A 27,588-nucleotide genomic window follows, 5' to 3' on the forward strand; every position below is an offset into this window, starting at 1 on the left:
AAAAAGTTAAATTTGTTAAATTATTTAAAATTAAGATTATATTAATTAAATGTGTAAATATAAATAAACAAATTTATTTTTTTATTCCAATTAAAAATTTTAAGGGTAAACTACAAGTTTGGTAATTAAACTTTACTATCTCTCCTATTTCACTCAGTACTTTCATTTTTTTCAATTTACTCACTTGCCTTTATAGATTGAATTTTTTTGTCACTCTACCGTTAAAAAATTAACAACGTTATGGCATGGTCGTATTTGAATCAAAACGATGTCGTTTTAGTCTAATATTTTTTTTGAAGAATTCAAAATGACGATGCTTTGACGTAAGTCTTCATGTCATAACGTCGTTTAATCATTTAACGGAGGAGTGACAAAAAATCAATCTATAAAGTTCAATGAGTAAAATTAAAAAATTGAAAGTACAGTGAGTGAAATAGGAGAGAAGTAAAGTTTAGTTACCAAACGTATAATTTACCCAAAATTTAAATTGTTTAGTGATCAAAACTAAAACATAGTCATTGTACAGTGGTGAATAGGGTAGTTAACCTGAAAAATTAAGTGAAGCAGGGTTGGGGCCGCCGCCAAAGGCAACGGCTAGAGATTAACCGGCAAATGGCAACTTGTATCCTAATTATCCGTTTTGAGTATTTTGTATACTAAATTCGAGCAGTGTGCGTACGTAAAATATGAACACATTATTAAAAGTTTAATTTCTTTTAACATATATTATATTATTTAAGATATACTTTATTTAACTTAATTTTATTTAATGAATAATTTATCTCAATTTAGATGATAATATTTTAAAATTTCAAATGTGATCATTAAAATTATAAATAATATACCAACAACTAATTAATTAAGTGGGATGAGACATTAGATTCTTTAAGCAATATCAGGAGTTTGAATATTGGCATTTGTGAATGGAGCAAACTCGATTAGGAGAGTCGCCTTCGCCTTTACTGTTCGAATTAATCAATTAATAGATCGGATATCAATGATTATAACAAAAAATAATCATAAATATATATATCTTATCAAATAAATATATATTCTTAACTTTATCGGAATTAAAATCATCTTTTAAACCAAATATCCTATAATACAGAAGAACTAGACGGTGTAAGATTAGACGGGCAAAATAACAGTGCATGAAATGAATATTATTGAGTTGCATGCATACTTTAGATGATTATAATGATTCTTCTATATATGCAATAATATAAATGTTACTGATTTTTTTGGGGGTCAAATTTACGACTGCGTTCTTCTGGTGTTGACCAGCTGCCGAGCGTCGAGACGGTTCATGGTAACTCGTAGTTGAGAAGCCAAGCGATCAAAATGAGGGCTTTGAAGCCGAAGCAGCGTAATAGCATATTGAAAGAACAAACAAAGTATCAGAACGAAACCCAGTTCAACATCAGCCTCTATGGATCCAACGAACTGAGAAAACAAGGAAAATAAATTAAATATATCGATGAAAACAATGGAGAAGATGGAGAGAGAGAAAGTGAGCAAGAAGATGATTAGAATGAGAAAGGAAGCCACGAGAAGAACGCAGGCAATGAAGGAGCCATAGAGCAATGCGAGAAGGATCAACTCTAGGTTGGGAAAATAATGATCATTGGACATGGAACCATGGGTTTGTTGAGATGGTGAAGAAAAGAGCACAATTTGAAGAAGAGAATGAAGTGAGTTGCACTCATTCTCCCGAATTCATATACCCTTTTTTGTGCATATATCTTAAAGGCATGTCAACAACGTAAAGAAAGAATAAAACCGATAACAATTTACTGAACATCTCAATACAATTGCAGCAAACCTCTCTCTCTATATATATGATAAGCTAATTCATGTAACGAAGCATTGCTAATCGTTAAGAGAGATTAATGTAGTAAAAGTTTTATTTACTGCAACCCTTCACGTACATCGTGCAAAGGTGCCTAATAAATACAGGAGGGTAAAGAAAATTTATAACAGCGTCGACAGCAGGATTCGAACCTGCGCAGGCAATGCCCAACAGATTTCGAGTCTGTCTCCTTAACCACTCGGACATATCGACTTTAGGATGTTAAGAGGATAATTCTTTAATTAAAGAATACTGTAATCATTGAGCAACCCTTTCATTGAAATACATTTCAAGGTATCAAAGTAGGAATCTTTTTACAGTTTAACATGTCACGATGGTAGAGTTTGCCTTCATAAGTTTTGCCAGCTTCATAACTTTTAAAGAATCGTTTGCTCCCTTTACTTGTCTCTTCCGAGAATGGAAGTTTATTACTGAAAAAAAAAGAGAAGAATGGAACAAACCATTCATTGTTAAACTAACAAAAGATTAAACTCATCATCTAATATGGAACCATTATAGTTGTTTAATGTAGTCAATCTAGCATCCTGTTCTAAGCCAGTACTAAGAAGTTCAGGGCAATTGTCACCCTATCTACTATGACATGGCATTTTTGCAGCTGAATTCACAGCTGCATCAAATAAATTATAAGAGACATGCAAGAAAATTTGTGCTTAAAGGCAGATATGGAGGTAATAGCATGCGAATAATCAAATTTTGCTTTCAGATGTGCCCCCCAAAGAATAGCTATTAGCTAAAACCAGAATGAGAGCCAAAGTAAAGTTACAGTCGGCATTACACAAGGATGGTTTCCATTTGGCCACCCTCTCCTTGCAAGTCCTATGAAATTCTCTCAACCAAACTCGGCAGGCAATGCGGAAATGGAAAAATAATAAACCAGACAAAGGTTTTGTTTACACTTGTCTGCAAATTACTCAGATTTTCGATTATAAGGTAAGTACATCATCAATTGGAAATTGTTTGCCACTTGGTTTAGGTTTCAGTCGAGATACAAGTCTCCTTCGATGACAACTATATGCAATTCTTTGCAATCTTTTCCTGCAACAACGAACATGAAAAATCAGATAAATCAAAACTAAGGTATAAAACTTCAGACATTCAATTAATCATTCCTGCATGTACTGTATATACTGCTTTAAATCATTAAATTTTTTTTTTGAATAAGATCATTAGAAATAAGTTGCTAACTTGCTACAATTCGAAACCCCATTATAGGTTGAATCCAGCAAAATCTGCTTGTCAGGAGGTGGATAATCTCAATGCACTAATGCAGCATTCATTGTTCGATGAATCAGCCCAGCAGGGCAAAACTTTGAAAGAAAAAGGACCTGAAACAGGGAATGCAGCTAAAAGTTTGGTTTTTCATTATGTTGCTTTGTTTTCCTTTATATTCATTCTTCTCACTTCAACGATGAGTACACTGAACTTGAGTTAATATACAATTGCTTTTATTTCCATTTAGATTTTTAGCATGTCATAGGTGGAACTTTTTTAGCATGTATTTTGAGTACTTGAAAAGAATCGACACACACCATGCCAACCAAAATTAACTCCTTTCACGTACTGAGTTTCATGCAAGTGGAGCAATAATGTCTAGATTATTCTTCGTTGACCATTTTTTGGGATAGAAGGAATTAGATGGTTGAACATTAAGCTCCCAAACCATGATTCTTGAGCAGTCCTGCGGTAAGCCTTCCATCTGGCTTTCGTCTTCCACAACTAGTTCAATAAACAAGCTTGCCTGCAAATTCAAATCGATAATGTTAAAATTTTGAAATGAAATCCCCATCACCAGTATGTAGCATTTCAATATAGGTTACAGTGCAAAATACTAATTCAAAGGATAATTTTTGGACAGATGCAGTAAATGACATCTCTGATATTTATCCAAAAATAACAACAGCTGTGACCACTATAGTAAAGTGAAACAATAAGAAACTTAAGGGCAACCAAAGAAGCGCCAATATATACTAACGAGGAAACCATCTTTGGCTGTGTCAAGCTGTCTTATCATTGCTGGCATCCTTTTCTCTCACTGTTACAACCAAAATTGATTTAATTGGCAGATGCAGTAAATGTCAACATCTCTGATATTTATCCAAAAATAACGACAGCTGTGACCACTATAGTAAGGTGAAACAATAAGAAACTTAAGGGCAACCAAAGAAGAGCCAATAGATACTAACGAGGAAACCATCTTTGGCTGTGTCAAGCTGTCTTATCAGTTCAAGAGTAGGTCGGTGCCATCGCTTTGGATCCCAGAGTATGGTACTGTTGAAGGCAAACCCTGACATCTCAGCATGGAATCTTCGGAATCTCCGACTTGATCCATTTAGGTGCCATCCAATGACTTGAGTTCCATTACAAACAGGGCCGTCCAATGTACCTTTATTTCTGTCTGATGCTTGTTTGGCCACAATCCATGTCCCAAATCGCCTATAAATAAAGCCCATAATGAAGAAAAAAATGCTGTAGTAGGCACAAATAAAAGGGATCATTTAAAGAATACAACTTGACAGAAAATAAAAATATAAAAGAGATACCTAATATGCCTCATTTGCTCAAAGAGATCAAGTGAGTATATGTTATCTTCATCGGCAAAGTAGAGAATTCCATCAAGACGATGAGTTTCAATGTGAGATAGTGCCTCGTTTCTTTGGTGAACTCTTCTGTCGTTTATATCAGTCAGATTTTTCTTGCAAACAAGATGCCTATACATTACACTACTCTTTCTTAGGATGTCAGCTACTTCATCAGACTGTGAGGTCATCTCCACAACTACCCACAATAGAGGAGGTTGGACCAGCTTTAATGAGTATGCCATACGGTTTAGATAATAGGCTTGAAATGATCCAGCATGTGTTGGAGTCACAACTATCAAAAGCTTACGAGTTTCCAGATCTATATCTTGTGGGAGCAACCAATTAGTCAGGGTGTTATCTAAATTCCCTTCTTTCATTTCCTGTCTTTGCACCGATCCCTCCAGTGTGAAGTTATTACCAATCCCTGGGTTGTTCATCGTTGATGTTACATTCCTTTCAGAATTGTTGTGTGGTTGAAAATTCCCAACAGTCGATACTACCTCGAAAGAGAATGCCTGGTACTTTGAAATGGGATTCATGTAGGAAAAGTCCATGGAAATGAATGGTGTAAATCCAATTAAAAAACCAACCATGAAACAAATGGAGAAGTGAAAAACAGCCCTCCTCCAAGCTTGTCCTTTCTGTTTTGACCTGTCAAGTTGCCTATATGACCTTGGTGAGAAAAGACCGAAAAATACGGATGGAGAATCCGATAAACTGAAAGGAGACATTGGCAATCCAACAGTGGCTGGGGAATTCTGACTACATGATGAAGACTTGGACAAAGGAGAAGGAGCTGAACGTTCAGCCTCTCCGGCAATTAAAGTCCCATGTCGAGGCACGGGAGACAGTGTTCTTCTAATGGATGCCATCAATTTCTAATCTGGTTTACTCCTCAATCAATTAAAAAAATCACCACTAAGACAGCAACTAAATTCATCACAAGCTCGCTTGCTTTACCAATATATGCAATGTATTCCCCTTGCTCCATTACACATCCATGAATATATCTTATTTTAAATATCAAACCAATCCTACCGGATACATTCAGCAACGCGAATCCATTTTCAAAATCACAATTTTCCCCCTCACCCTAATGATGCCTGTAAATGTATCAAAAGACAAAGCAACTAAAGACGAACCAGATACCCCATTTACAGAATCAGATTTGACTGAAAACAATGAGATTCAAAAACCAAAATTTGCCAAAACACCAATCTTACTAAAACGAGCAGCCGAATTACCTTGCAATGGAAAATGGGTATTCGGTCTTCTTTCCCGAAGGTCACAGAGGAGAGGTAACCAGCATCATCTTTGATCTCAGAGCTTTTAGTTCAAAAGACGAAGAAGAAAAGCGTCAACAACATTATCCAGATCTTCATTTGCCTTGAATAAAGGGTCGAAGTGGAGAGTTAAAAAAGGTGATGTTGAAGGAATCTCTTTAATGGCCTTGCTTGAGATCTTGCAATAAAGTGAGATACTTTAAAACAGTTCAGAGCACACAGTCCCTTGAGCCTAATCACAAACATTCAGACACTAAGTTGATTTTTTTTTATTATTGACATTTTTTTGGGCGAATTTTCCGGAAAATCAACCCAAATTTTGTTATTCCCACTTAGACATCGTTTAAACTTTTAATTACAATTGATAGATTAAATGAATTATTATTTATTTTTTAAAAATCAACAAAAATATAATAAAAAAAGTAAAAGTGAATAAAATCAATAAAAACGTTAATTTTATTGATTTATTTTTTGTGTGATATTATTTTTTAAAAATTAATAATGTTTATTGACTTTTAATATTAATTGTTTAAAAATATAAAATATTAAAATAAAATTTTAATTACAATTGATAGATTAAATGAATTATTTTTTTTAAGTCAATAAAAAGAATTAAAAATGAATAAAATTCAATACAAAAAGAATATAAAATTATTTTTAAAATATATATATATATATATATATAATTTATAATTTATAAAATTATAAAATATTTATTATCATCATCATTTTGAAAAATAAATACTAGTTATAAAACTTTTATAAAATTATTCATATTTTAAAATACTTACCCTCAAAGTTTTCCTATACTAGATTATACATATTGTGTAATTTCATGCAAAAATCAAAATTTGTCGAGTTATAAAATAATTTGTAAAATAATATTCAAAGATTTTAATGTAAAAAAAATTTTTACACATAAAAATAAATAAATAAAGTTGACATTTTTACATAAATATCATCATAACATAAATTAATTACATATTTGGCACTATTTTAAAAATATTTACAAAATTAACACCCTATTTTTTACACGTTTCATAAAGCGCGTTTAAGGTCGTGCCTTACCCCACGTGACATAAGACGCGCGTCTTTCTAAAAAAAAGTATTAGATTAAGAAATAAAATTTAAATGATGTCTGACATGAAATAAAAAAGGTTTAGAGTGATTTTTCAAGAAATTCGTCCATTTTTAAAGAATTAATGAGATGTTCAGACAGGTAGACTATGTGTTTTTATTCTTATAATGCATAATTTGGTATCTACGCAAAAAGGCACCCAGAGTTGACTAAAGAAACAGTGAGGTTTCCAAGCCAAAATTTGCGGTACTTGTTTATTCGCCATCACCGTTGCACAATTTAAGGGGATGAATTAATTGCAGAAGTAGATTCCAGTCAAAATAATGCCGAATATAAAGTGATTTTCATTTAATTAAGATAAGCTTGAAGGAAAATTACAAAAAAAAAGTTACAAACGATAAACGATAAAAAGAAACAAATACACTTTGGACCGATGATGAATCTTGAGAGAAGCGGCCAAGAGATAGCTCCTGAAAATTTTAATTTTCAGGTATTTTAGATATATTTTTATCATATTAAAATTTTATAAATTCGTTTTTTTTAAATTATAAATTTACCCTTAAATATAAAAGTCTACTTTCGTCTTGGGCTGTTCCATTTCTCATATTTTGAACCTTCAATTGATTGTTTAATGAATAAAATGTGACCATCTTCTGCATGATCATGGTGGCAAAATGAAGCTGTGATTTTTTACTACGCAAAACCACCAAATTTATACCATCGCCATTATCCTTCAGCTGCAACTGTCCAAATTGCTCAGAGTGTCATCATGAATTGGTCAACGGCGGAGCTTCATAGCAACATAGCAATCTGGATTTCCTTTGAACTGAAATGAAAGCTAAAAGAAATGGCATGAGGGCCCTTTTTTCTTCGTTTCGTCCCTCTTCCCCCCCCCCCCCCTTACCCAGAACAACGTTACAATGATGTACCCAAAAGCAAAAACTGTTACATTTTCATTTGGGCCTTCCTTTTGATATTAAATGGTTTGGGTTTTTTAGGTTAAATTACGACATTAGTCATTAAACTTGTAATTGTATGTTATATTACAATTACACTATACTTTTCTTATTTCCATAATAAAGAAGAATGGTGTTTTCTGATTTCTCACCTTCCACGGCCTACTATATCTAAAATAAAAATTGTGCTCCAACTACGAGACACGTGTCTCACATATCACACGTGCGAGCCCACCTTCCAAAATTCATTCCCTATAAATTGTAAACTTAGCAAGCAGCAATGTGAGTGCAGCAGGAATGGAAGTCAACGGCACAGTTAGCGATGGTGAAACACTTCGATCTCAGTTCCTGCAACTACTTCGTAGTAGACGAAATTCTCAAGGTTAAATCGAAACCCATAAATTTCTCAAAACATGTTTCCTACACTGTTCCTTTGTCTATGGGGAATTTATTAATGTTTTTTTCTTTAATTTCTCAGTTCCTTTGATTGTGGAACCTGCAAATCTTGTAGTTTACCCTCTTTATCAAGAAGTTCCTCCCCCAACTTTCAGTGAGGTAAAATCATCCTTGATGATATTCTTTTTACTGTGATTAACAACATATTCAAAAACAAAAATTTCATTGACATTTCTTCATGCAATTTTACCAGGCAATGGAGTCTTGTCCAAAGGCCAACATTGAAAACCTTAAGGAACCACTTAAAGAGGAAAATCTTTATTTCTATACCGAGGTAGTAAAAAAACTTTAATATAAGCTAACTTAATTATATATACATGTATATATATAATATATATGTAAGTATGTATTGAAGAAAGCCAGTTGTATTTGGTCATTTATAGGCAGGAGATCAAGGGAAATTGCCCTTGTTAATAGTAAGCATGAAAGAAAGCAATATCGGAAGTAGGCCTGCTGTTGTTTTTCTGCATAGTACACATGAATGCAAAGAGTGGTTAAGTCCATTGCTTGAGGTAAAGCTGAAACCTAACCTTTGAATTTCTCCGGCTCTTCTTTCGTTAGCTATAATTTGATACGGAGAGTTCTGTTTTTTCTTGTTTCAGGCTTATGCTTCACGGAGATATGTAACCATTGCTGTCGATTCCCGCTACCACGGCGAACGTGCCACTGGTCTAACCACTTGTAAAGATGTATGTAAATTCTGTCTTACTTTTATTTTTCTTTAACCAGGGCTATCTAGTTTAATTGGCTTGTATTAATGAACTGGGTACCCATGAAAAGTTCTTAGAAGCTTTAGTTCTTATGTGTACAATTTTGTCATTATATTTTGAAATAAACCGCTTGGAATGTGGTTATAATGCGATTAGGCTATCTATCTGCAGGCTCTGGTATCATCATGGAAAAATGGGGATACGATGCATGTAACACCCCTAACCCGTACTCGACTCGGATACGAATCCGAGGTGTCACGTTAACTTTTCAAAATAGATGTAATTAACAAATAAGAATAATTTAAAATTTTTGATCAAGATAAAAAGGTATAAACCTTAACTTAAATAAGATAATAGTTTCACATTCATATTTATGTAAAAACTATTATAATTTACATAAATACAAAATATATGAGTTTATAAAATAGATTAGAGCATTTCAAATTAAACGTAAAATCCATGCCAACAGTTTACAAAATTAACAAAAACCTACATTTAATTCGTCTTGATATGATCTTTACAAGGTATGCTATCCTCAATAACTCAGTCTTCTGCTTTCTTCAAACCTATGCGTGAGGAAATCACGCGCTAAGTTGGTGACTTAGTGAGGCAAATACTAGAGTACTAACTTGATAAACGAAATCTTATTTGTTTTTATCGAAACATTTTATAAAGAACTCCCATTATTTTCCATTTCAAAAAGGTACACTTATGTATATTATTCACTTTCTATAGCTTTGTTTCAAATGCCCAATGTAAACTAATGAGAACTCTAGGTATTTGAGTACATTGAGGTTGTGCACTAATGTTGTCACCACAACTCGTAATTTGCACCGAATTCCCACATAATTGTCCCGAAGGACCACATAGGTTTGCACCGAAGTGCCACATAATTGTCCCGAATGACCACATAAAACCCTCGACTCTTGGCATGCCAATTATACCTCTAATCCTCATACATATACCTTGGGCTATTATTCACATAATTATTTCAATCATTATTCGAAGTGTCTCTTATTCACATAGTTACTTTCACATAGAGTCTTTTCGGATACACTTGCTCAAATATCACATTTCCATAATCATATAATCATAAAACATAACTTATATAATATAAATTGAATAAATTATTGAAATATAACATAAAAGAAATTGTAAAGTTTTCGATAGAAAACACTGAGGTTGGTTTATCGCAAGCCTTCCTCAATTATGTTACAAAATCGAGAAGTTACACTCACCTTGGCCTCACTGAAGTCCTAAGCGAAATCCTTAACACTTTTGAATCGGTACTTAAAATGTCGAGCTGACCGGAAGTTGCTTATGTTCAACAACTACACAAAACAATTGAAAATCAATATCGTACTTCGAATCACTTATATCCAATCATAATAACTTATGATGAAAGAAACACTAAATTTTCATTTCATGCCTAGAAGTATCGGTACTACCACTACAGTACCGATATTTCCCTTCAGGGGTATTGATACCTCATTACGGTACCAATATCATTCCGAGGTTCTGGAATTGTATCTTGAAAATGGTATCGATAACATACTCATGGTATCGATACTACCAACCCAGTATCGATACCTTCTTCACCCGGTATCGATATCACCCTTAGAAAACCACATATTTAACCCTTGAAGTATCGATACTGTTCTAACGGTACCAACACTCTATGCCCAAATGATTATTTTCAATTAAAAAATCAACCAAAATCCTCCTAAATCTCTTATATTCATCACACATTAAGCCCTTAAGCTCACCCTTATACTTCCAAACCAACTTGTCCTCATTTACTACTCTTAATTATCCAAAATCTTGTCTAAACACTTAAATCTCAAAATCATATAAATATTTCAAACATATTCTTAATCATTTATATTACTCCTACCTTCTTAAATGGATTATTGACAAGTCAAATATCTAAGTAAAACTCCAAAAACTACACTATATCAACAATTATTTCAAAACCCATTTTACAAATCCTTTTCTAATTTACTCATCTTGTTGTTTTAATATATTACAAGCTTTCCTTAAGCTTATATAACATCCAAACTTTCATTACCACACCAAGATTTAAAGGAAATCCAAAAATTTCAGAATTTTACCTTTAATGGAGAAATACACGACACGAAGAAGAAGAGAGCAAGAAAGGTTCCAGATATCTCCATTTTCCACGTGCTTAATCCTTAATAAATGAGATAATTATCCTTTAACATAAAAAGACCATAATGCCCTTTGCACTAAACCAAAATTTCTATCAAGTCCTACGTAGAAATTCTACCATAAATCCTTAAATTTTTTAAATTATTCTAATTAAACCACTGAGTTTAACAATCTTACATTCTGGTCACTGACCCGATAATTAGGATGTTACAATGCCATTTATATTCGATACAGTGAGCCCTTCGTGTTCCATTGGATTTATCTATATGTTCAATGTGCTCTGTTACTGTAATAATTTTTTGATAGATAATTGCGGTTGTGAGAAACTGTTGAAGTTCTGTTCTTTAATTTGCATTGTAAGAGATGATACTTTAAGCTGTCAATATGATTTTAGTCCTTAAGACTTTTTCTTTTTTGAGCATGTCAGTTCATTTAAGGTTGTTCATATTTCGGGTTTGGGACTTAATAAAGCTTGCAGATTATTTAACGCAGAGAGAGGACATAGATCCTAGTAAGATTGGGATTACTGGCGAATCACTTGGAGGTTTGTTGACTGAGATTTGAAGGACTGAAATATTAAATATTTGCTCATTGTTGTATATTGAGTTTATGTGAATATCATGGAATGCAGGATGCATGCGTGGCTTGCTGCTTTTGCGGACACCCGCTATGCAGTGGCAGCCCCAATTATTGGTGTTCAGGTAATAGGAAATTTACAATTCATGTAAGCATTTTTCCCATCATTTTTTCTAGTTATTAAGCAATATCATGTTATATATTTGAAGGGATTTCGATGGGCAATAGAGAATGACAAGTGGGAGGCTCGAGTTAACAGTATTAAGGCCGTCTTTGAAGGTATTTTGCACTAAGATTCCTGGAAAATAATGTGATGAGCTTTGTTTTCAATATGTTTGATTTCTCTGACATTTTTAAATAAATTTGTTACAGAAGCCAGGAACGATTTAGGCAAGAATAAAATTGACAAAGTGGTGGAGAAGGTCAGTTATTTTTTCTTGCTCCTTTGCAGACTTATGCCAATTGGCCCTTCATAAAACTATTAGCCCTTCTTTAAAGTCTTTTGATGCCCTTTCTTTGTCTTATTTTGTATGTTACACTTATCCTGAACATCATTTTATGTAAATAGTTGAACTTAAATTTACAAGCCCGTGACCTTTTATCTCGTTGTTACCTGATGTCGATCACATTTATGGTTCTACTTTTCTGACCAGGTTTGGGATAGGATTGCTCCTGGTCTAGCCTCCCAGTTCGATGCACGGTCCCGGATAAATGAATTGCTCTGGAAGTTTTAATTTTACTGTTGGTTTTTTATACTCGCCTTTAATTTTTCTCATCGGCTTTGACAACCTTTAGGAGCTAAAGATGACCTTGCCCCATCGCTGGCCTAGAAACTCCCAAGATAAGAACAGGCAAGGCCTATAAAGAGACCCATTGTTCAGATAAGTTCAAGGTATGGATTGAATTTAAAGAACTCTGAATTGTCCAAAATACACCCCAATAAGCAAGATTGTTCGTTCAAGCTATCATGTGTGTTTAGAAATTGACGTGATAGATGCATATGTTTGTTTTCCATCTTGGAATGCATAGTTTAGTATTTACGATGAGATTTCAGCTTCACTGGAGTTTTGATGGTTTTATAATTTATATAATATCTTTTTTTGCATCCCGACTCTGCAGGTCATGGCACAGCCTGAAACTGGGCATCAAATGACACCATTTATGGTGAAAGAAGCGAGTGATTGGTTCGACCGGTTCCTCAAGTAGTTGTATTTATCGTTCGAGTTATGATTTCTGTAACTGTTTTGTTGTTGTTGGAACTGTACTTTTGAATAATGTAATGAACTCTGCGTGGTATTGAAGTGGTTCCAGCGGTCATTTTATTATTATTTTATTTTATTCTCTTTCGGCGTCACCATTTTACGATTTAGTTTAGGTTGACACATTTATATGTGAAAAAGAGAGAGATTATAATAGAACTAAAAATAATAAGATGTACAAACTAAATCAATGATTTCCTAGAGTAAAATGTGTCATGCTGTTACTTACAAGGGTGTCTACCTGAAAAATACAATGATCTAATTTAAGCATAAAAAAACCTGTTATAAACAGAAACAAACCATAGACAGGTGAAAGGGGGCTGCTGCTGTTGACACAGCTGGCCACTCGAGGCAGGACTTGTGCCTTGAGCATATGACTGCTCATAGCGAGGTGATGCCATGTTTGATACAGTTCCATTTGCATGAAAACTCTGCTGATACTGAACCTTCTGGCCATTCCTGGCAGAACTTGTGCCTTGATCATGTTATTGCTCATATATATCAAGGCGATCCCATGTCTGGTGCAGTTCCTTTCACATGAAAATTCTGTTTCTGCTGCTGCTGACTGAATTTGAGGAGTCAAAAGGATTGGATTGTCCAGTCGAGCCTGAAGACCAGATTCTAGCAGAAGTAGAGGTATCGTTGCCATCAGAGAGCATATTCATGAGAACAACGGTATCAAACAATAAACATGGAGTAAAAATAACTTATTTTATTAAACATAATTTAATTATGTCAATTCAAATAAATTATTTTGTTAAAATAAAAATTAAATTAAAGATTTATGATACATATGAGAGTAGAAAAGCTAATTTTAATGATGTAAATCGTGAATTACCCAACAGGCTGCTAGTGAAAAAGTTTCATTACTTTGCCAATTGTCAAAGCCCAACATATAGAACGGGGACGGGCTTCTTTTGTTTCGAGAAAGATTGGTCTAAAACAAAATTGAAAGCCCAAAACCCCAAAACGTTCTTTCTTCGTTAAACCCTAATATCTTTCTTCTTTTACAGTCGTTCACAGTCCACAATCCATACTCTCTTCCCAAATCTCTTTGTCGAGGTCCTCAGCTACGATCTTCTGCAAACATGGCAGCCAACTACGATTACGAGGAGGCTCCAGGTACCTACGACGATGTGAACCGACAAGACCTTGGCTACGACCCGAACTTTGTCCCCGACTCCGTTAAGTCGTTCGTCGTCCACCTTTACCGTCACATTCGTGAGAAAAATGTGTACGAGATTCACCAGATGTATGAGATCTCGTTCCAAACGCTCTCCAATCGTCTCTTTAAAGACACTCCTTGGCCCTCCGTTGATGCCGTTGCTCATTACGTAGATAACGACCAAGTATTTTGCCTCCTTTACCGTGAGATGTGGTTTCGCCACCTCTATGCTCGCCTATCCCCTACTCTCAAGCAGAGGATTGATTCTTGGGATAATTATTGTAGCCTCTTTCAGGTAATTACTTCTAATTTGCGTCCGTATCTATGATGCTGTGTCGTGGATTGATTTATTTTTACTTTGGTTTTCGTTTAGGTGGTGTTGCATAGGGTAGTTAACATGCAATTACCAAATCAATGGCTATGGGACATGGTGGATGAATTTGTATACCAATTCCAAAGTTTCTGTCAATACAGGGCTAAAATGAAGAACAAAACTGAGCAAGAAATTGCTCTTCTCCGCCAATTTGACCAGGTAATTCAATTTTCCACGAGTATAGTATATATGGAGACGTAATTTTAATAGTAGTTCTTGGTATTGTTATTGTTAGCGTTGTGGAGATTTTTAAGTTATTTTATCCCTTTAGGCATGGAATGTGTATGGGGTGCTCAATTACTTGCAAGCGTTTGTGGAGAAGTCAAATATTATTCAGATATTGGAGCAGGAGAAGGACGGTGGTGAACAATTTACAGCTACTGATGGGTATGATTACAGTGGTGGAAGCAATGTCTTGAAGGTGCTGGGATACTTTAGTATGGTGGGTTTGTTGCGAGTTCATTGTCTTCTGGGTGATTACCAAACCGGACTGAAGTGCCTGCTTCCTATTGACATTAGTCAACAAGGTGTTTACACCAGCGTTATAGGAAGTCATATTGCTACCATTTATCATTATGGTTTTGCCAATCTTATGATGCGGAGGTATATTTTTGTTTTACTTGTTAATGGTGTAAATGTTTTCCTCCTTTATGAAAGCTTTATTCAACTTTAGTTCTTTTTTAACTTAGCTTGATTATGATATATATAAATCTTAATTATAGGTATGTGGAGGCTATTCGTGAATTCAATAAGATTCTCTTGTATATTTACAAGATAAAGCAATTTCATGAGAAATCTCCTCAGTATGAACAAATACTGAAAAAGAATGAACAGATGTATGCCTTGCTGGCAATTTGTCTTTCACTCTGTCCCCAAGCAAAACTTGTTGAGGAGACTGTGAACTCTCAGTTGCGAGAGAAGTATGGTGAAAAGATGTCTAGGATGCAAAGATATGATGACGAAGCTTTTGCCATCTACGACGAGCTCTTCTCATATGCATGTCCTAAGTTCATTACACCTTCAGCGCCTAGCTTTGAGGAACCCCTTGTAAACTACAACCAGGTAACGGTTTTATCTTTTTTAGACAATCTTAAGAATGATTTAGGTGAAAGTACATTAATTAAATCATTTGTGCCTGTTCCTTTAGTTATCCAACATACATGATTATGTCACATAAACTTCAGCGAATCTTTTTCATATTTCTTTTATTGTTAATAGTTGCCTTCTAAACAAATGAACTGAGGTTTTGCACCCTATGTATTAACGAAAAGAATGTATCTGTAATTTCATGTTTTAGATTCACAGTAATGGGGATGTATAGCTTAGGCCTAATTAATGTTGATTTATTTTGTGTTAGTAGATGGTTAATTTTCCACAATCAATCTCTGTTCCAGCAATTTGTGTACCTTCATTTGATGGATCTCTATGCCTCTGTCCCCTAGACAATGCAATATCTTCCTTAACTTATTTATTGTCAGGAAAAGGAAGTAAAAAAGGCCATTTGGCATGTTGTTAAGCGTGGTCTTCTTACCCTTGGCCCTTATTTCTTTTAATATATATTGTGTGTGTTTTTACCTACTTCCATTTATTTACATGCAGGATGCCTACAGACTTCAGTTGAAGCTGTTCCTATATGAAGTGAAGCAGCAACAGTTGTTGTCAGGTGTCAGGACATTTCTTAAAGTGTATTCAACTATATCTCTTGGGAAGCTTGCAAATTACATGGAAGTGGATGAGCCCACTCTGAGGTTGACAAATTTTTTATGTTCTTATCCTGTGTTTTTATTTCAATGTTTGCTTCATTTACTGTATGCTGACCCTGCGGCATGTCTTATAGGAGTATCTTGTTTACGTACAAGCACAAAACTCATGCTGTTGATTCTGATGGAAAGATTATCTCAAATGCTGATTTGGACTTCTACATTGATGATGTAGGTTAAGATTTTGGTGTGCTAGCAATCTTTTATCCGCGTGCTCTCTTGGAAAACAATATATGGATTAATCTGAAGCTAGCTAATCTATGGTTTTGGATAATATTATATTAGGCTTTTAAATATTTGGTCTTTGGAGGTTAGAAAGAAAATCTCTATTCTTCAGCATCGCAAGTAATGCTTTGCTTTCTTTTGATGCAGGATATGATTCATGTTGTTGAATCCAAGCCAGTTAAAAGATATGGTGATTACTTCCTGCGACAGATTGTCAAGGTATATAGATCATAACTATTAATATATATTGGCTATATTTCATGCACCGGCGGTGAAATTGTTTTTCCACAGCGAGATTTTAATGTTTCATGTGTCCTATTCAGGGATCGTAGACCCTAAACTACGAACCCTAAATCTAAACCCTAACTCCTAAACTTAGATAGGACACATGAAAGCGTTAAAACTCTGGTTGTGTGTGTGTGTGTGTGTGCTGGCATGAGCAATCTAATTGGAATTCATTAGTGTAATGTTTTTAAACTTTCTATTGCAGTTTGAAGGAATGATAACTGATATGGATCGCATAAAGCTGGAGTAGACTGGCTGCATACTTGTTTTGTACGGAACTTGCATATTTACTTGGATTGTTTTACTTTTATTTCACTACTCAGCAGAAATTTATGCTATTTATATGGCATTTTTATTCCCTTGTTAATTAATGGAATTTTGTTAGCATGCGATCTTTTGTAGTTTTTCTTTCACATGCTGCGGTATTTAAGCTAATAGATACAAATAATTTAATTCCTTTACGAGAGCACTGTAAGAGCGCGTCGAAAGGGTTTTATACTGCGGTATTAATGGAATCCTTGCCCTCTGCGTGCATTTAATTTTTTGGGTGGCTGGTGATAATATATATAGCCATATATTTAACAATGGCACACACAAGTTAATTTTGCAAAATGAATATCCCTCCACTGCAACTCATGGCTATTTTGGTTGCAGAATCAAAAATGAAAATCTATAATACTAAAAGCAAATATGAACATGTATGTTAACTTGGAAACTGCTGAAACCTTATCACAGACATAAGCCAATGGAATATCATTTCTGAAAGTAACAGTTTTTTATTATAAATTAATTCATCAGATCCATTCTGTCTTTTGACAACAAATTGAAAAACTTTGGAAAGCACCCAAACACTATATATAAACAAATGAGATAAAATAACAAACATTGGGAGGCTTTTAGTCTAAAGATAACCATCTCAAACTTTTCAAAAGATGGGCTTGAGAAACTCATGGCTGTTGAGGACTATCCATTTTGAGCTCCCTTTTCTGGTGTTCCACATTCACTGAAATAAAGTATCCTGCACTCCGCCTGCAAGAAAACCGCCATATTACCCTTAATGAATTGCTTTTACTAACAGAGGAAGAAAAGATGATGTAAAGCATGGTTTACAAGTAATACCAAGATATTTGAAGCCAAATGTGAACGGTTCTCCGACTGATTATTCTCGTTGTCCATATTATTTGGATTGTTGATGCCTCTTCCTTTTATAATTGATTCCGGACTTTCATTTCCCAAAACCTCCAAGGCATCAGCATAAGCAGCTGCAGTCTGCTCACTTAATTGTTTCATCAACCCAATGGCATCGTAGCTTCTCTCCACAGGGCTCATAATATATCCTATGCCCTGGAAACACATTCCAATCATTACGAACCATAAACAGAGAGTTTTAAGTTCTAAAAATCTACCTCAATTGTTATGTCTGTGTCAATCCTTGGGCCGGGAACAAAAGAGTTAATAAACCAAGGAGATTTCCATGCTGAAGGCGATTCAGTACTTTTGAATGGAGTATCTCCAAATCTGCCAATCCATATCAAGAAAGGAAACTTGTAAACAACCAATCAATTTATCCTAGCATTTGAAGTGCAGGGACATAATGTAGCAATATAATAACAATAGGTAGCAGTTTAATCTTACATATTATAACTTTCAGTTGCAGCATTATTCCCAGTATAATCAACCAATTCTCTAGAGTTGCTGATGAATCAGTACATTGTACTGTAGTATCAACAACTGAGTGGCCTTCACTCTTATTTATTTTCGGAGTAGGGGAGCCAACAACTATGCATGCGTTTCCTGATAAGCATTCAGATGCAAGGCCCTAATTTGTTATGGCTCCTAAGCTTTTATGATACCGATTTCTTGGAGTTTGCAAGCTTGAAGACAACAATAATTTGTCTGCTTTAGGACCAACATGATTAGGAGAAAACAACATTGGATCATTTAAATTACGCTCAACAAGCACAGCAGCAGGCCGCTGAACCTGTCAAAAGTATAAAGAAAAATATTAGTAAATAATAAATCAATTCACTATTAGATGCAAAATGGATATAAATGTAATAAAGAAAAAGGAATTAAGACCAAGATTTCCAATTTTGTATATGAACTAACAGTTTGTAAGAATCAGCAATGTCAGTTTTGTCCTTGATATGAATTTCGCAGGCTTCTTTTTCTATGTTTCGTGGGGAACTAGTTCCATTAGAATCATTCTTCTGAACTTTGTCATCTAAAGATTCAGTACGATCTCCCCATTGACGTGTTCCTCATCAAATGCTTGAGATGAGTTTTCTTTTTCTTCAATGGAGACAATGGAGTTGGTTTTATGTTCAGATGGGCACACTTGTGATGTGTTGCCAGTCCCACTATCATTGAACATTACATTCAAGCGAGAAAAATCTTTGGTCAAATTGGTTTTCATATCAGTTTCCAGCTGTTTCTCTCTTCGTCTCTCTGATAAAGGTGACACAAGGTCACGATGGCGTTTCTTCAAAATGGATGGTGTGCCAGTAAAAGTTTTTGCAGCACTTTTCAGCAGTTCATCAGGACTATTGTCCCATGACGGTGAATCCCACAACTGAAATGGACTGATGCAGTTCGTATTAGACATCGTCAGCTGGTGAATACCAAGAGGACTATATTCTTGCTGCATATCACAGCCAGAGGGTACAACAAGGTCACAGCTGAAAAATGGAATATCCAAGCTTGGAAATCGAGGAGGCTCATAACATAGACCTCCAACATCTTGATCTGCCGGCAAGGTTGGCTTATCATCCACCATAGGAGAAGTTTCTACTACATTTGATTCTAAACCAAAAGTATTCACTGGAACCAACTTCCGAGAATCCTTGTCAAGTTATGATTGCCCTTGCAGGTCTGTTTTATCTGTGTGATAATCACTGGTATCGATATTTGGATGACTGAAGCCTGAGAAAATGGTGCATTTGTGAAGCCATCCATTTCAACCATATTAGATCCTAGTGTACAATTTTCAGAGGCAAAGCATCCATCATCCACTTCTTTCGAGAATAGGACACTACAGCATTCATCATCGGGTATCAAAGTTTGTTCTGGTTTGTCAGAAGCTGCAACCATATTAAAGGTGTAGGAGCACTTAGTCCTACAGAAGACTGAAATGCAATATTCATCACTTCAAGGCTTTCGCTGGAGTCTAAACAGTTATTTGGTCCCAATGGTTCTTGCCCCCAAATCCAGAGAAGAAATATCAGGTAGATCTGGTAAACCAAACTGGCAATCCCCACTCACAGAGCACCCTTCACTAGACATTTCCGGAATGGAGAAGTTGACAGCTTCCAAAGGTGTGTAATACTCTTCTGAACAAGGTGCTGGACTGGAATTTTTCTCCTTTGCCATACCAGTCGTCTCAGTGAAGTGGAATTACTCTCTTGTATTCAAAGCAGCATTAGCCAAATCACTTGTAGACTGCGAGCAGCTAACCATAGGTGATTCTTGGCTGCATTCTGATATGTCCTCTTCTGTCGTAAATTTGGCAGTACTATCATCTACATTGCTCTGAATCGTCAAATAAGATGAAGGCGTAGGCTGGCTTTGATTAGCAAGAAGTGAGAATCTAAATTGTTCTAGAAGGCCTGATGCTATATAAGAATCCAGTTTCTTTTGGATCGAACTGTTCCAGTGATTTTTTATTGCATTGTCTGTCCTGTTACCAGTACAAAGATAGATATAAAGAATGTTGAAATGCAAGAAATGTGAACTTCTAACAAACATAACATTAGAGTTTAGACAAATATCAGCTGATGACTTGCAGTTACAGGAGGAAGTAAAATGAAGACGAGACAAATAAAGGTGATCTCAATATAACTTTGATGGAAAGATGTGGCCTCTGAATAATAAGTTGACATACCTTCCTGGCAAAATTTTTGAGAGCTCGGCCTATCTATTCCCAAAAATCTGATGAACACGAATCAGAGCCAACTCTTCTTCTTGAGTCCATGCCTGTTTGTTTATGGCAGGATTGAGATTATTATGCCACCTGCATTAGTACTTATTTGTAAGAGCACATATGTAAAATAAGAACAAATTCTTTCCTATATTTTGAGAAAGGGGAGAAGTACAACGGCAAAAACTTGCATAAAATATAAGAGAAGATGTTTGCAATAACATTGGAGAGTGAAAAGCCTCTCACAAATTGTTAAAATCAACAACATTAAATCAATTCGACCAGGCTTAGCTCAGCTGTTGTCATCATCCTAAGAAAGGTAAATTCTAAGATTCAAACTCCTCTCCTTGACTTCTCCAAAGTTCCTAATGTAAATATTATTAAAATATTAAAGTTAACAGTTCCATTATCACACCTTTCTCTGCATTGCTTTCCAATTCGTCCAGGTAAGTGCTGAACAATGGTTGACCACTTTTTCGGCCCATATTTGCTCACCAACTCAATTATTTGTTCATCCTCCTGTTTAAATTTCTCAAAAGCAACTCAGAATACTTATCGAGAAAATTCTGTTTGTTCTATCAGTACTCAACTAAAAGAACTGTTTTAAAAAAATAATAAAAGGGGTAGCAAAAATAATCACCTCTTTAGACCATGGCCCTTTAACGAGCTCAGGATTCAAGACCTTTTGCCACCTGTGTAAGCAATGTACATCAGTCCGATCCTTGAAACACTCGGCTGCAGATGAACCGGCTTACAATTAGACCATTTAAAACAATGCGCAAAGAGCTATTATGCCTCTTAAATTCAAGAAGAATACCTATCTTTTTCCAATTTTTTCCTTTAAAACGTTGAACAGCATTGCACAGAATCTCATCCTGGAAGCCCATATAGTTATGTAGTCAAAATGAAAAATCATTAAAGGATATGCATGCGACTAAATTATAGATATTACACTGATAGAGATATTACAGGGTAGGACTAAATTAGTGGACGCAATAATACATGGCAGAAAAAGAGCAAAAAAGTAATAGATTGGAAGGCAATGTCTTAAAACACAAGAGAGCAGCCATAGACTACGATGGATACCTCTTCAGCTGTCCACTGTCCTTTTGTAGAACGTCTTGTAGGACCGATAGTCCTCCTATAGAAGCATTGCAAAGTCAGCAAAGCACGGCACTTCATAAAATAATCAATTTCTAAAATATACATATACAAACATTACATTGAGAGGGAGGGCAATAGCACCCTAGAACACCAATCCTGGATTTTAATGAATTTTCAGTAAGAGGTTCTAAAAGGAAACAACCATATCGGTTTAAAAAGAAATACCCATGAAGAGTTCGCATTCTCTGAGAATCATCGCTGATGCTGAGCCCAACCGAAGGGGTCGACTCTGTTCTGTCACCTTCCATAGTTCTTCTGTAAATGAATAAAGCTGCATCCCGCAATACCAACTCTACAACGATTTTCCCCGCAATCTACTTTCCAAATCATTAGAAATCAAACTATAAAGTTCCTGCCCGCCAAACAACAGAGCAAACAAACATAAATGGAAAAAGAAATCCGAAAACATATACATATAGATATAAAAAATTGCACACTAGCAACTTAAAAAGTCAGAACTCATAAGTTTCATCTCTTCTGTTTTCCTTCTCGCTCGTTGTGGTTTCTTGTGGTACACTGCGGCTCTTGTTAGAAGATGGACTGGCGAAAATTGTTTGGAGGCTTGGCAGATCAGAATCTGGAATTTCCCCCCCCCCCAATTTCGCGATGGAATCCCGACTGTTTCCCCACCTTCAGAGATCCTCGACGACGGAATTTCCGAGTGGAAATATTCACTTGTGGGTCAATTCCTGGGGTTGTTCCAAGTTTCACTTCACTTCATCGGACTGTTGACAATTTATGGAGTAAAGCGCAGCCGAGATCTCGAATTCAGGTCAGTCCTGCTGAAAATAACATCTTCATTTTCTCTTTTAGTAATGAATCTGCTAGATACTGGTTACTTGAACATGGTCCATGGCATGGCATGTGCATAATAAACCCTTAATACTTAGGAAATAGGAACCTAACCTGAAAAGCCTTAGCTTTAACTTGTCTAAAATCCCTGTTTGGGTTTAATTGTACAACGTTCCCCTTGAACTTTTCTCTAGAGCAGGCTTAAACTATATAACAAGTGCCATTGGAGTTCTAATCTCTATGGACTCGATTACTGCTGCAAAATCACGGCTTGAGTTTGCAAAAGTCTGTGTAGAAATTAGTGTTAAAGATACAATTCCTAAACACATTAATGTAGTACTGAAAGATGGGCAAACAACCTCGATCAGTGTAGAGGTTCCTTGGCTACCCTAATCTTGTAGAAGATGCAATGTTTTCGGACATAATGAAAAAGGATGCATGCTTAAAGTCAACACGAATCCTACTGTTTCACAAGTTTGGAAGAAGAAAGGAGAAATCATTCCCAATTCTGCAGCCACTCATGTTGGAGGGATAGAAGCGTTACAAGAACCTGAAAAAATAGAGAATCATGCCTCTACTATTTCTGAAGCAAATAACCAAAAATCAACAGACTCAACTGCTGCTTATACGCAAGTTACTGCTGGAAGCGATTCTAATGCTCTAAGAAAGGAGGTTGAGGTTCATTGCGACATTAATGCTCCAACTAGAATAGAGAACCTTAATTCATCTAATGAAGCTGCTAATAAGCAACAAGGCGACGATACAGTTGTTGTCTCGCTCCAAACTGTTGTTGCTGCAAGTGAATCAATACTCGTACAGCCTACTGAAATTGTAGAAATTGATATAGCTCAACCCAATGTGCTTAAAAGGAGTCGAGGCAGACCTGAAAAAGCTAAATCTCAATTTTCAGGGTCATCAAACAGATTCGATATACTCAGTAATGCTGAAGAGACACCAAATTGTTCATAAAATTTGCAAAGAAAACCGAGAGCTGCTTCATTGGGAGTTGCAAACTTAGTGAAAGAACTTAAATCAAAAAAGAAGGAACAAGTTGATAGAGCTAAAGGTCTTAAAGCTGGAGGTCAAGGGGGTTCTTTGGGATCACCTTCTCAATGTTAATCAGCTTCTGGAATATTAGAGGACTTAACAGTCCTCTAAAACAGAATAAAGTGGTACTTCGAGCCACTCAGAATAATGTTGACATCCTTTGCCTTTTTGAGACTAGAGTTAAGGTGGACAAAGCAGAGGCAATTTTCACTTCTAAATTCCAGAACTGGAATTATTGTTCTAATTATGATTTTGCTTATAATGGTAGAATTTGGGTTCTTTGGAGGAAGGGTATTAATCTCTCTATCATTCAAATTACTGATCAATGCGTTACTGTTAGAGGATCTCACCATGGTTCTCCTTTGTTTATCTCGGCTATTTACGGAAGTAACGATGGGATTGCTAGAAGACAGCTCTGGCATAGCTTACGAGAAGTTGATTCTACTGTTAATAAGTCACCTTGGGTCCTAGGAGGGGACTTTAATATTATCATGCTTTCCCATGAAAGTTCCGACCATGATGTAATTGGAAATTATCTCACTTCTGATATGAAAGATTTCCAGGATCTAGCTAATGAGCTTGAACTCCATGACCATCCTTATTTTGGTCCTTCTTACACTTGGAGTAACAAGCAAAAAGAATTTTTCCTTGCAAGAAAACTCGACAGGGTCATGATAAATTCTAATTGGGCATCGACCTTTCAGAACTCTTTTGTTGAGTTTATTACTCCAGGAGTGTCGGACCACTACATGTCTCTTACTTGGCTTTCCAAAGAAGTTCCAGCAAATAGGCCAAAGCCATTCAATTTTTGGACTGCTCATCCTTGCTTTTTGAATGAAGTAAGCCAATCCTGGCTCCAACCTGCTCATGGAAATCCTATGCAAATCCTCCTTACTAAACTTAAAAGGCTCAAAACTTGCCTTATAAGATTTAACAAGGAGAACTACAACAATCTTTCGGCTCGAGTTAAAATGATAAGAAGCGAGTTGGAACAACAGCAAATCCTAACTTTAAAGGGTGAGGAAGCATTCGATAAGGAACTTTTATTACAAGATGAGTTGAAAACTTCAGAAGACGAGGAAGCTTCGTTTCTCAAGCAAAAGGCAAAAGTTCAGTGGATTAAAGATGGAGACAAAAACACCAACTTTTTCTACTCGACGATTGCTTTTAAAAATAAGCGTGATACAATCCGTGTTCTTATTGATGAACAAGGCAATCGTTTGGAGTCCTTTGAAGCAATGTCGGAAGAAATTATCTCTTTCTTTCATAATCTGATTGGAACAGCTGACAACATGGTAAAAGAAACTGATCTTACTCTACTAAAAGAATTAATCAATTTCTCACTGCCTTCTGAAGATTCAACAAGCCTTGTTAAAGAAATTACTAGAGAAGAAATTCAGAAAGCTGTTTTTTGCCAAGGTAATGATAAAGCTCCAGGTCCCGACGATTTCACTCCATACTTCTTCAAGAACTCATGGAATATAGTGGGTGAGGATGTTGTAGCTGCAGTCAAATTTTTCTTTCTTAATACTACAATTCATCCTGCTTTTAATTCTACTATTATTGCTCTTGTTCCAAAAATTCCTAACCCGAGTGCAGTTAAAGATTACCGGCCGATCTCCTGTTGTTCTGTTATCTACAAGATCATTACTAAAATCATTGTTAGAAGATTGACTGATTTCCTCCCTGAGATTATCACTTTGAATCAAACGGCATTCATCAGAGGAAGGAACATTATTGATAACACCCTTCTTGCTCAGGAGATGGTAAAAGGATATGGCAGAACTTCTATCTCCCCAAGATGCGCTATGAAAATTGACTTGCATAAAGCTTTCGACTCCATTCATTGGGGATTCATCTCACAAATTCTTAAAGCTCTCCAACTTCCTCATGCTTTCATTGCTTGGATCGAAGCCTGTTTTAAAGGAGCAAGGTTTTCCATTTCTTTTAATGGGACATTAATCGGCTACTTTAAAGGTGCACGAGGCCTAAGGCAGGGAGACCCTCTTTCTCCTTACCTTTTTGTTCTCGTAATGAATATTTTATCTCGAATGCTTAATTTATCTGCCGAAAGAGGAATGTTTGGTTATCATCCTAAATGCAGGAAAATAGGCCTTACTCACCTATCGTTTGCCGATGATTTAATGATCTTCTGCAAAGGTAATATTGAATCTGTTGTTGGTGTTCTCACTATTCTTGATCACTTCTATGGAATCTCTGGGCTTAAATTGAATCCTTCAAAATGTGAGATTTTTGCTGCGGGGCTTACGTTAACAACCACTGAGGAATTAAAACTGATTACTGGGTTTCATATCGGAAGACTTCCTGTCCGTTACCTTGGTATTCCTCTTGTCACCCGCAAGCTTACCGAAAAGGACTGTCAACCTTTAATTGATATCATCAAGCTCAAGCTTCATCACTGGACTGGGAGAAATCTCAGTTATGCAGGGAGATTAGAGCTCATTCGATCAGTCTTATTCAATGTCAGCAACTACTGGTGTAGACAACTTGTTTTACCAGCTTCTATTCTTAAGAAAGTGGAACAAATTTGCTCAAGGTACTTCTGGAAAGGAGCAGATAAATCTGCCGCTGGTGCTCGCGTGCGCTGGGAAACTATATGTCTCCCCAAATCCGAAAGTGGCCTAGGACTAAAGAACATTAAAGCTTGGAATAGAGCTTGCCTCATTAGTCTAATTCGGAAAATATTGGCGGGAGACGGGTCACTGTGGGTTGCATGGCTTAAGGCCTATATTTTCAAGGAGCAGGACTTTTGGCATTTCCGAGCTACTGCAAATGTAAGTTGGAGTATCAGCAGAATCTTAAAAACAAGGGCTGAAGCTTTTCCAATTTTTTCAGCCGGTTCACCGCATATTAGGGAAATTTGGGATTTGGTTCGATTCAAAGGGCAAAATGTTTCATGGCATAAACTTATTTGGTTTCCATTGCATATTCCAAAGTTTAACTTGATAACTTGGATGGCATTACTGAACAAATTGCCTACTAGAGATCGCCTACTTCGAATGGGAATTACCACAGACAGTCTTTGTGTTAATTGTTGCAACTCTTACGAGACAAGGGACCATCTCTTTTCGCAATGTTCTCTAACAGTGGAACTCTGGTATTCAATTTTGAATCTTAATGGGATGAAGATCATTTACTTATCATGGGATGAAATGGTTTCAAAGGCATGTTCATCATGGAAAGGGAAGTCTCTTCTTACTTCCATCTTGAAAATTTTCTGGACTGCTTTTATTTACTCTATGTGGCAAGAAAGAAACCAGAGAATATTCCAAGGACGTCGTAGAACGATTGATTGCTTGCTCAAAGATGTTAAAGACGTTGTTGGAATCCGCCTTAGGGAAACAAATATTAATAGACTAGATAGTACTAACCTAATACTTTGTAATGCTTTGGGTATAGTCTAACCAATCATTTTGTAGGCTGTAATTTTGATTCTTTCATTATTGATTGGTGGATGGTTGTAACTAGACCTTGATTTGGATAATAAAATCAGAATTATCCAAAAAAAAAAAAGTGAAGATCAATATATAAATTTAAATTTCATTCAATTTTCAACGACTCGTAAATTGGATAAAGAACCGATAGTTATTGAAGCATATTGTTAAGCATGTAATTTAAACATCAAGATCGATGGAAGAAAGTTCAAACTCGCAAGATGAAGAAAAAAAATACTAAAAAGAAGATGAAGAAAGCACTTACTGAACTGAGCTTCGGAACCCGAGAAATGAAGAATCTGATGAGAGGAAGTAGAAACAAATCGCCTTTGCAGAACCAATCGAGGATAGGTAGAGAAAGCAAAGATTTAGGATCTGCAAATGCACTGGGAAGATTACAGAAGATGAAATGGAAAAGATCAGACAAAGAGCAAAGGAAGCCAAGCAGGAAATGGAGAGAAATTGAAAAG

The 27,588-nt window shown here is 35.7% G+C and overlaps 4 protein-coding genes, 1 non-coding gene and 1 pseudogene across 5 annotated transcripts in view; 3 read left to right on the top strand and 3 right to left on the bottom strand.

Annotated features, from left to right (window-relative positions):
• The window catches only part of LOC120136539 (protein NRT1/ PTR FAMILY 1.2-like), a 29,793-nt gene extending 26,491 nt beyond the window's left edge, over positions 1 to 3,302 (top strand). The window contains exons 7-8 of the mRNA XM_039152541.1: positions 2,851 to 2,947; positions 3,083 to 3,302. Coding sequence (XP_039008472.1) covers positions 2,851 to 2,947; positions 3,083 to 3,302 — 317 coding nt within the window. The remainder of the gene's footprint in view (positions 1 to 2,850; positions 2,948 to 3,082) is intronic.
• TRNAS-CGA lies at positions 1,981 to 2,062 on the bottom strand. The gene has a single exon. It is a non-coding gene; the product is annotated as a tRNA-Ser (tRNA).
• On the bottom strand, positions 2,520 to 5,976 carry LOC120136190 (probable beta-1,4-xylosyltransferase IRX9H). The gene is made up of 5 exons (XM_039152298.1): positions 5,694 to 5,976; positions 4,411 to 5,552; positions 4,054 to 4,303; positions 3,400 to 3,608; positions 2,520 to 2,905 (listed from the first exon to the last, which is right to left on the bottom strand). The coding sequence occupies exons 2-4, from the start codon at positions 5,319 to 5,321 to the stop codon at positions 3,438 to 3,440; spliced, it is 1,332 nt and encodes a 443-aa protein (XP_039008229.1). The 5' UTR covers positions 5,322 to 5,552; positions 5,694 to 5,976; the 3' UTR covers positions 2,520 to 2,905; positions 3,400 to 3,437.
• A 2,065-nt stretch (positions 5,977 to 8,041) lies between these two features.
• Positions 8,042 to 12,947, top strand: LOC120135215. Its single transcript, XM_039151529.1, has 12 exons — positions 8,042 to 8,148; positions 8,245 to 8,321; positions 8,416 to 8,496; positions 8,606 to 8,734; positions 8,825 to 8,911; positions 9,104 to 9,138; positions 11,539 to 11,649; positions 11,733 to 11,802; positions 11,887 to 11,956; positions 12,050 to 12,099; positions 12,331 to 12,569; positions 12,797 to 12,947. The coding sequence occupies exons 1-11, from the start codon at positions 8,064 to 8,066 to the stop codon at positions 12,409 to 12,411; spliced, it is 876 nt and encodes a 291-aa protein (XP_039007460.1). The 5' UTR covers positions 8,042 to 8,063; the 3' UTR covers positions 12,412 to 12,569; positions 12,797 to 12,947.
• Positions 12,948 to 14,024: 1,077 nt separating this feature from the next.
• LOC120136199 (eukaryotic translation initiation factor 3 subunit L-like) lies at positions 14,025 to 17,109 on the top strand. The gene is made up of 8 exons (XM_039152307.1): positions 14,025 to 14,396; positions 14,475 to 14,633; positions 14,746 to 15,077; positions 15,197 to 15,536; positions 16,074 to 16,222; positions 16,312 to 16,405; positions 16,607 to 16,678; positions 16,950 to 17,109. Exons 1-8 carry the CDS (start codon positions 14,025 to 14,027, stop codon positions 16,992 to 16,994), a joined length of 1,563 nt encoding a protein of 520 aa, XP_039008238.1. The 3' UTR covers positions 16,995 to 17,109.
• A 291-nt stretch (positions 17,110 to 17,400) lies between these two features.
• Positions 17,401 to 27,582, bottom strand: LOC120136549 (annotated as a pseudogene).
• Between the last annotated feature and the right edge of the window lie 6 nt (positions 27,583 to 27,588).

This window comes from Hibiscus syriacus, unplaced genomic scaffold (assembly GCF_006381635.1).
Source record: "Hibiscus syriacus cultivar Baekdansim isolate YM2019G1 unplaced genomic scaffold, ASM638163v2 tig00001825_pilon, whole genome shotgun sequence".
Lineage (NCBI taxonomy): Eukaryota > Viridiplantae > Streptophyta > Magnoliopsida > Malvales > Malvaceae > Hibiscus > Hibiscus syriacus.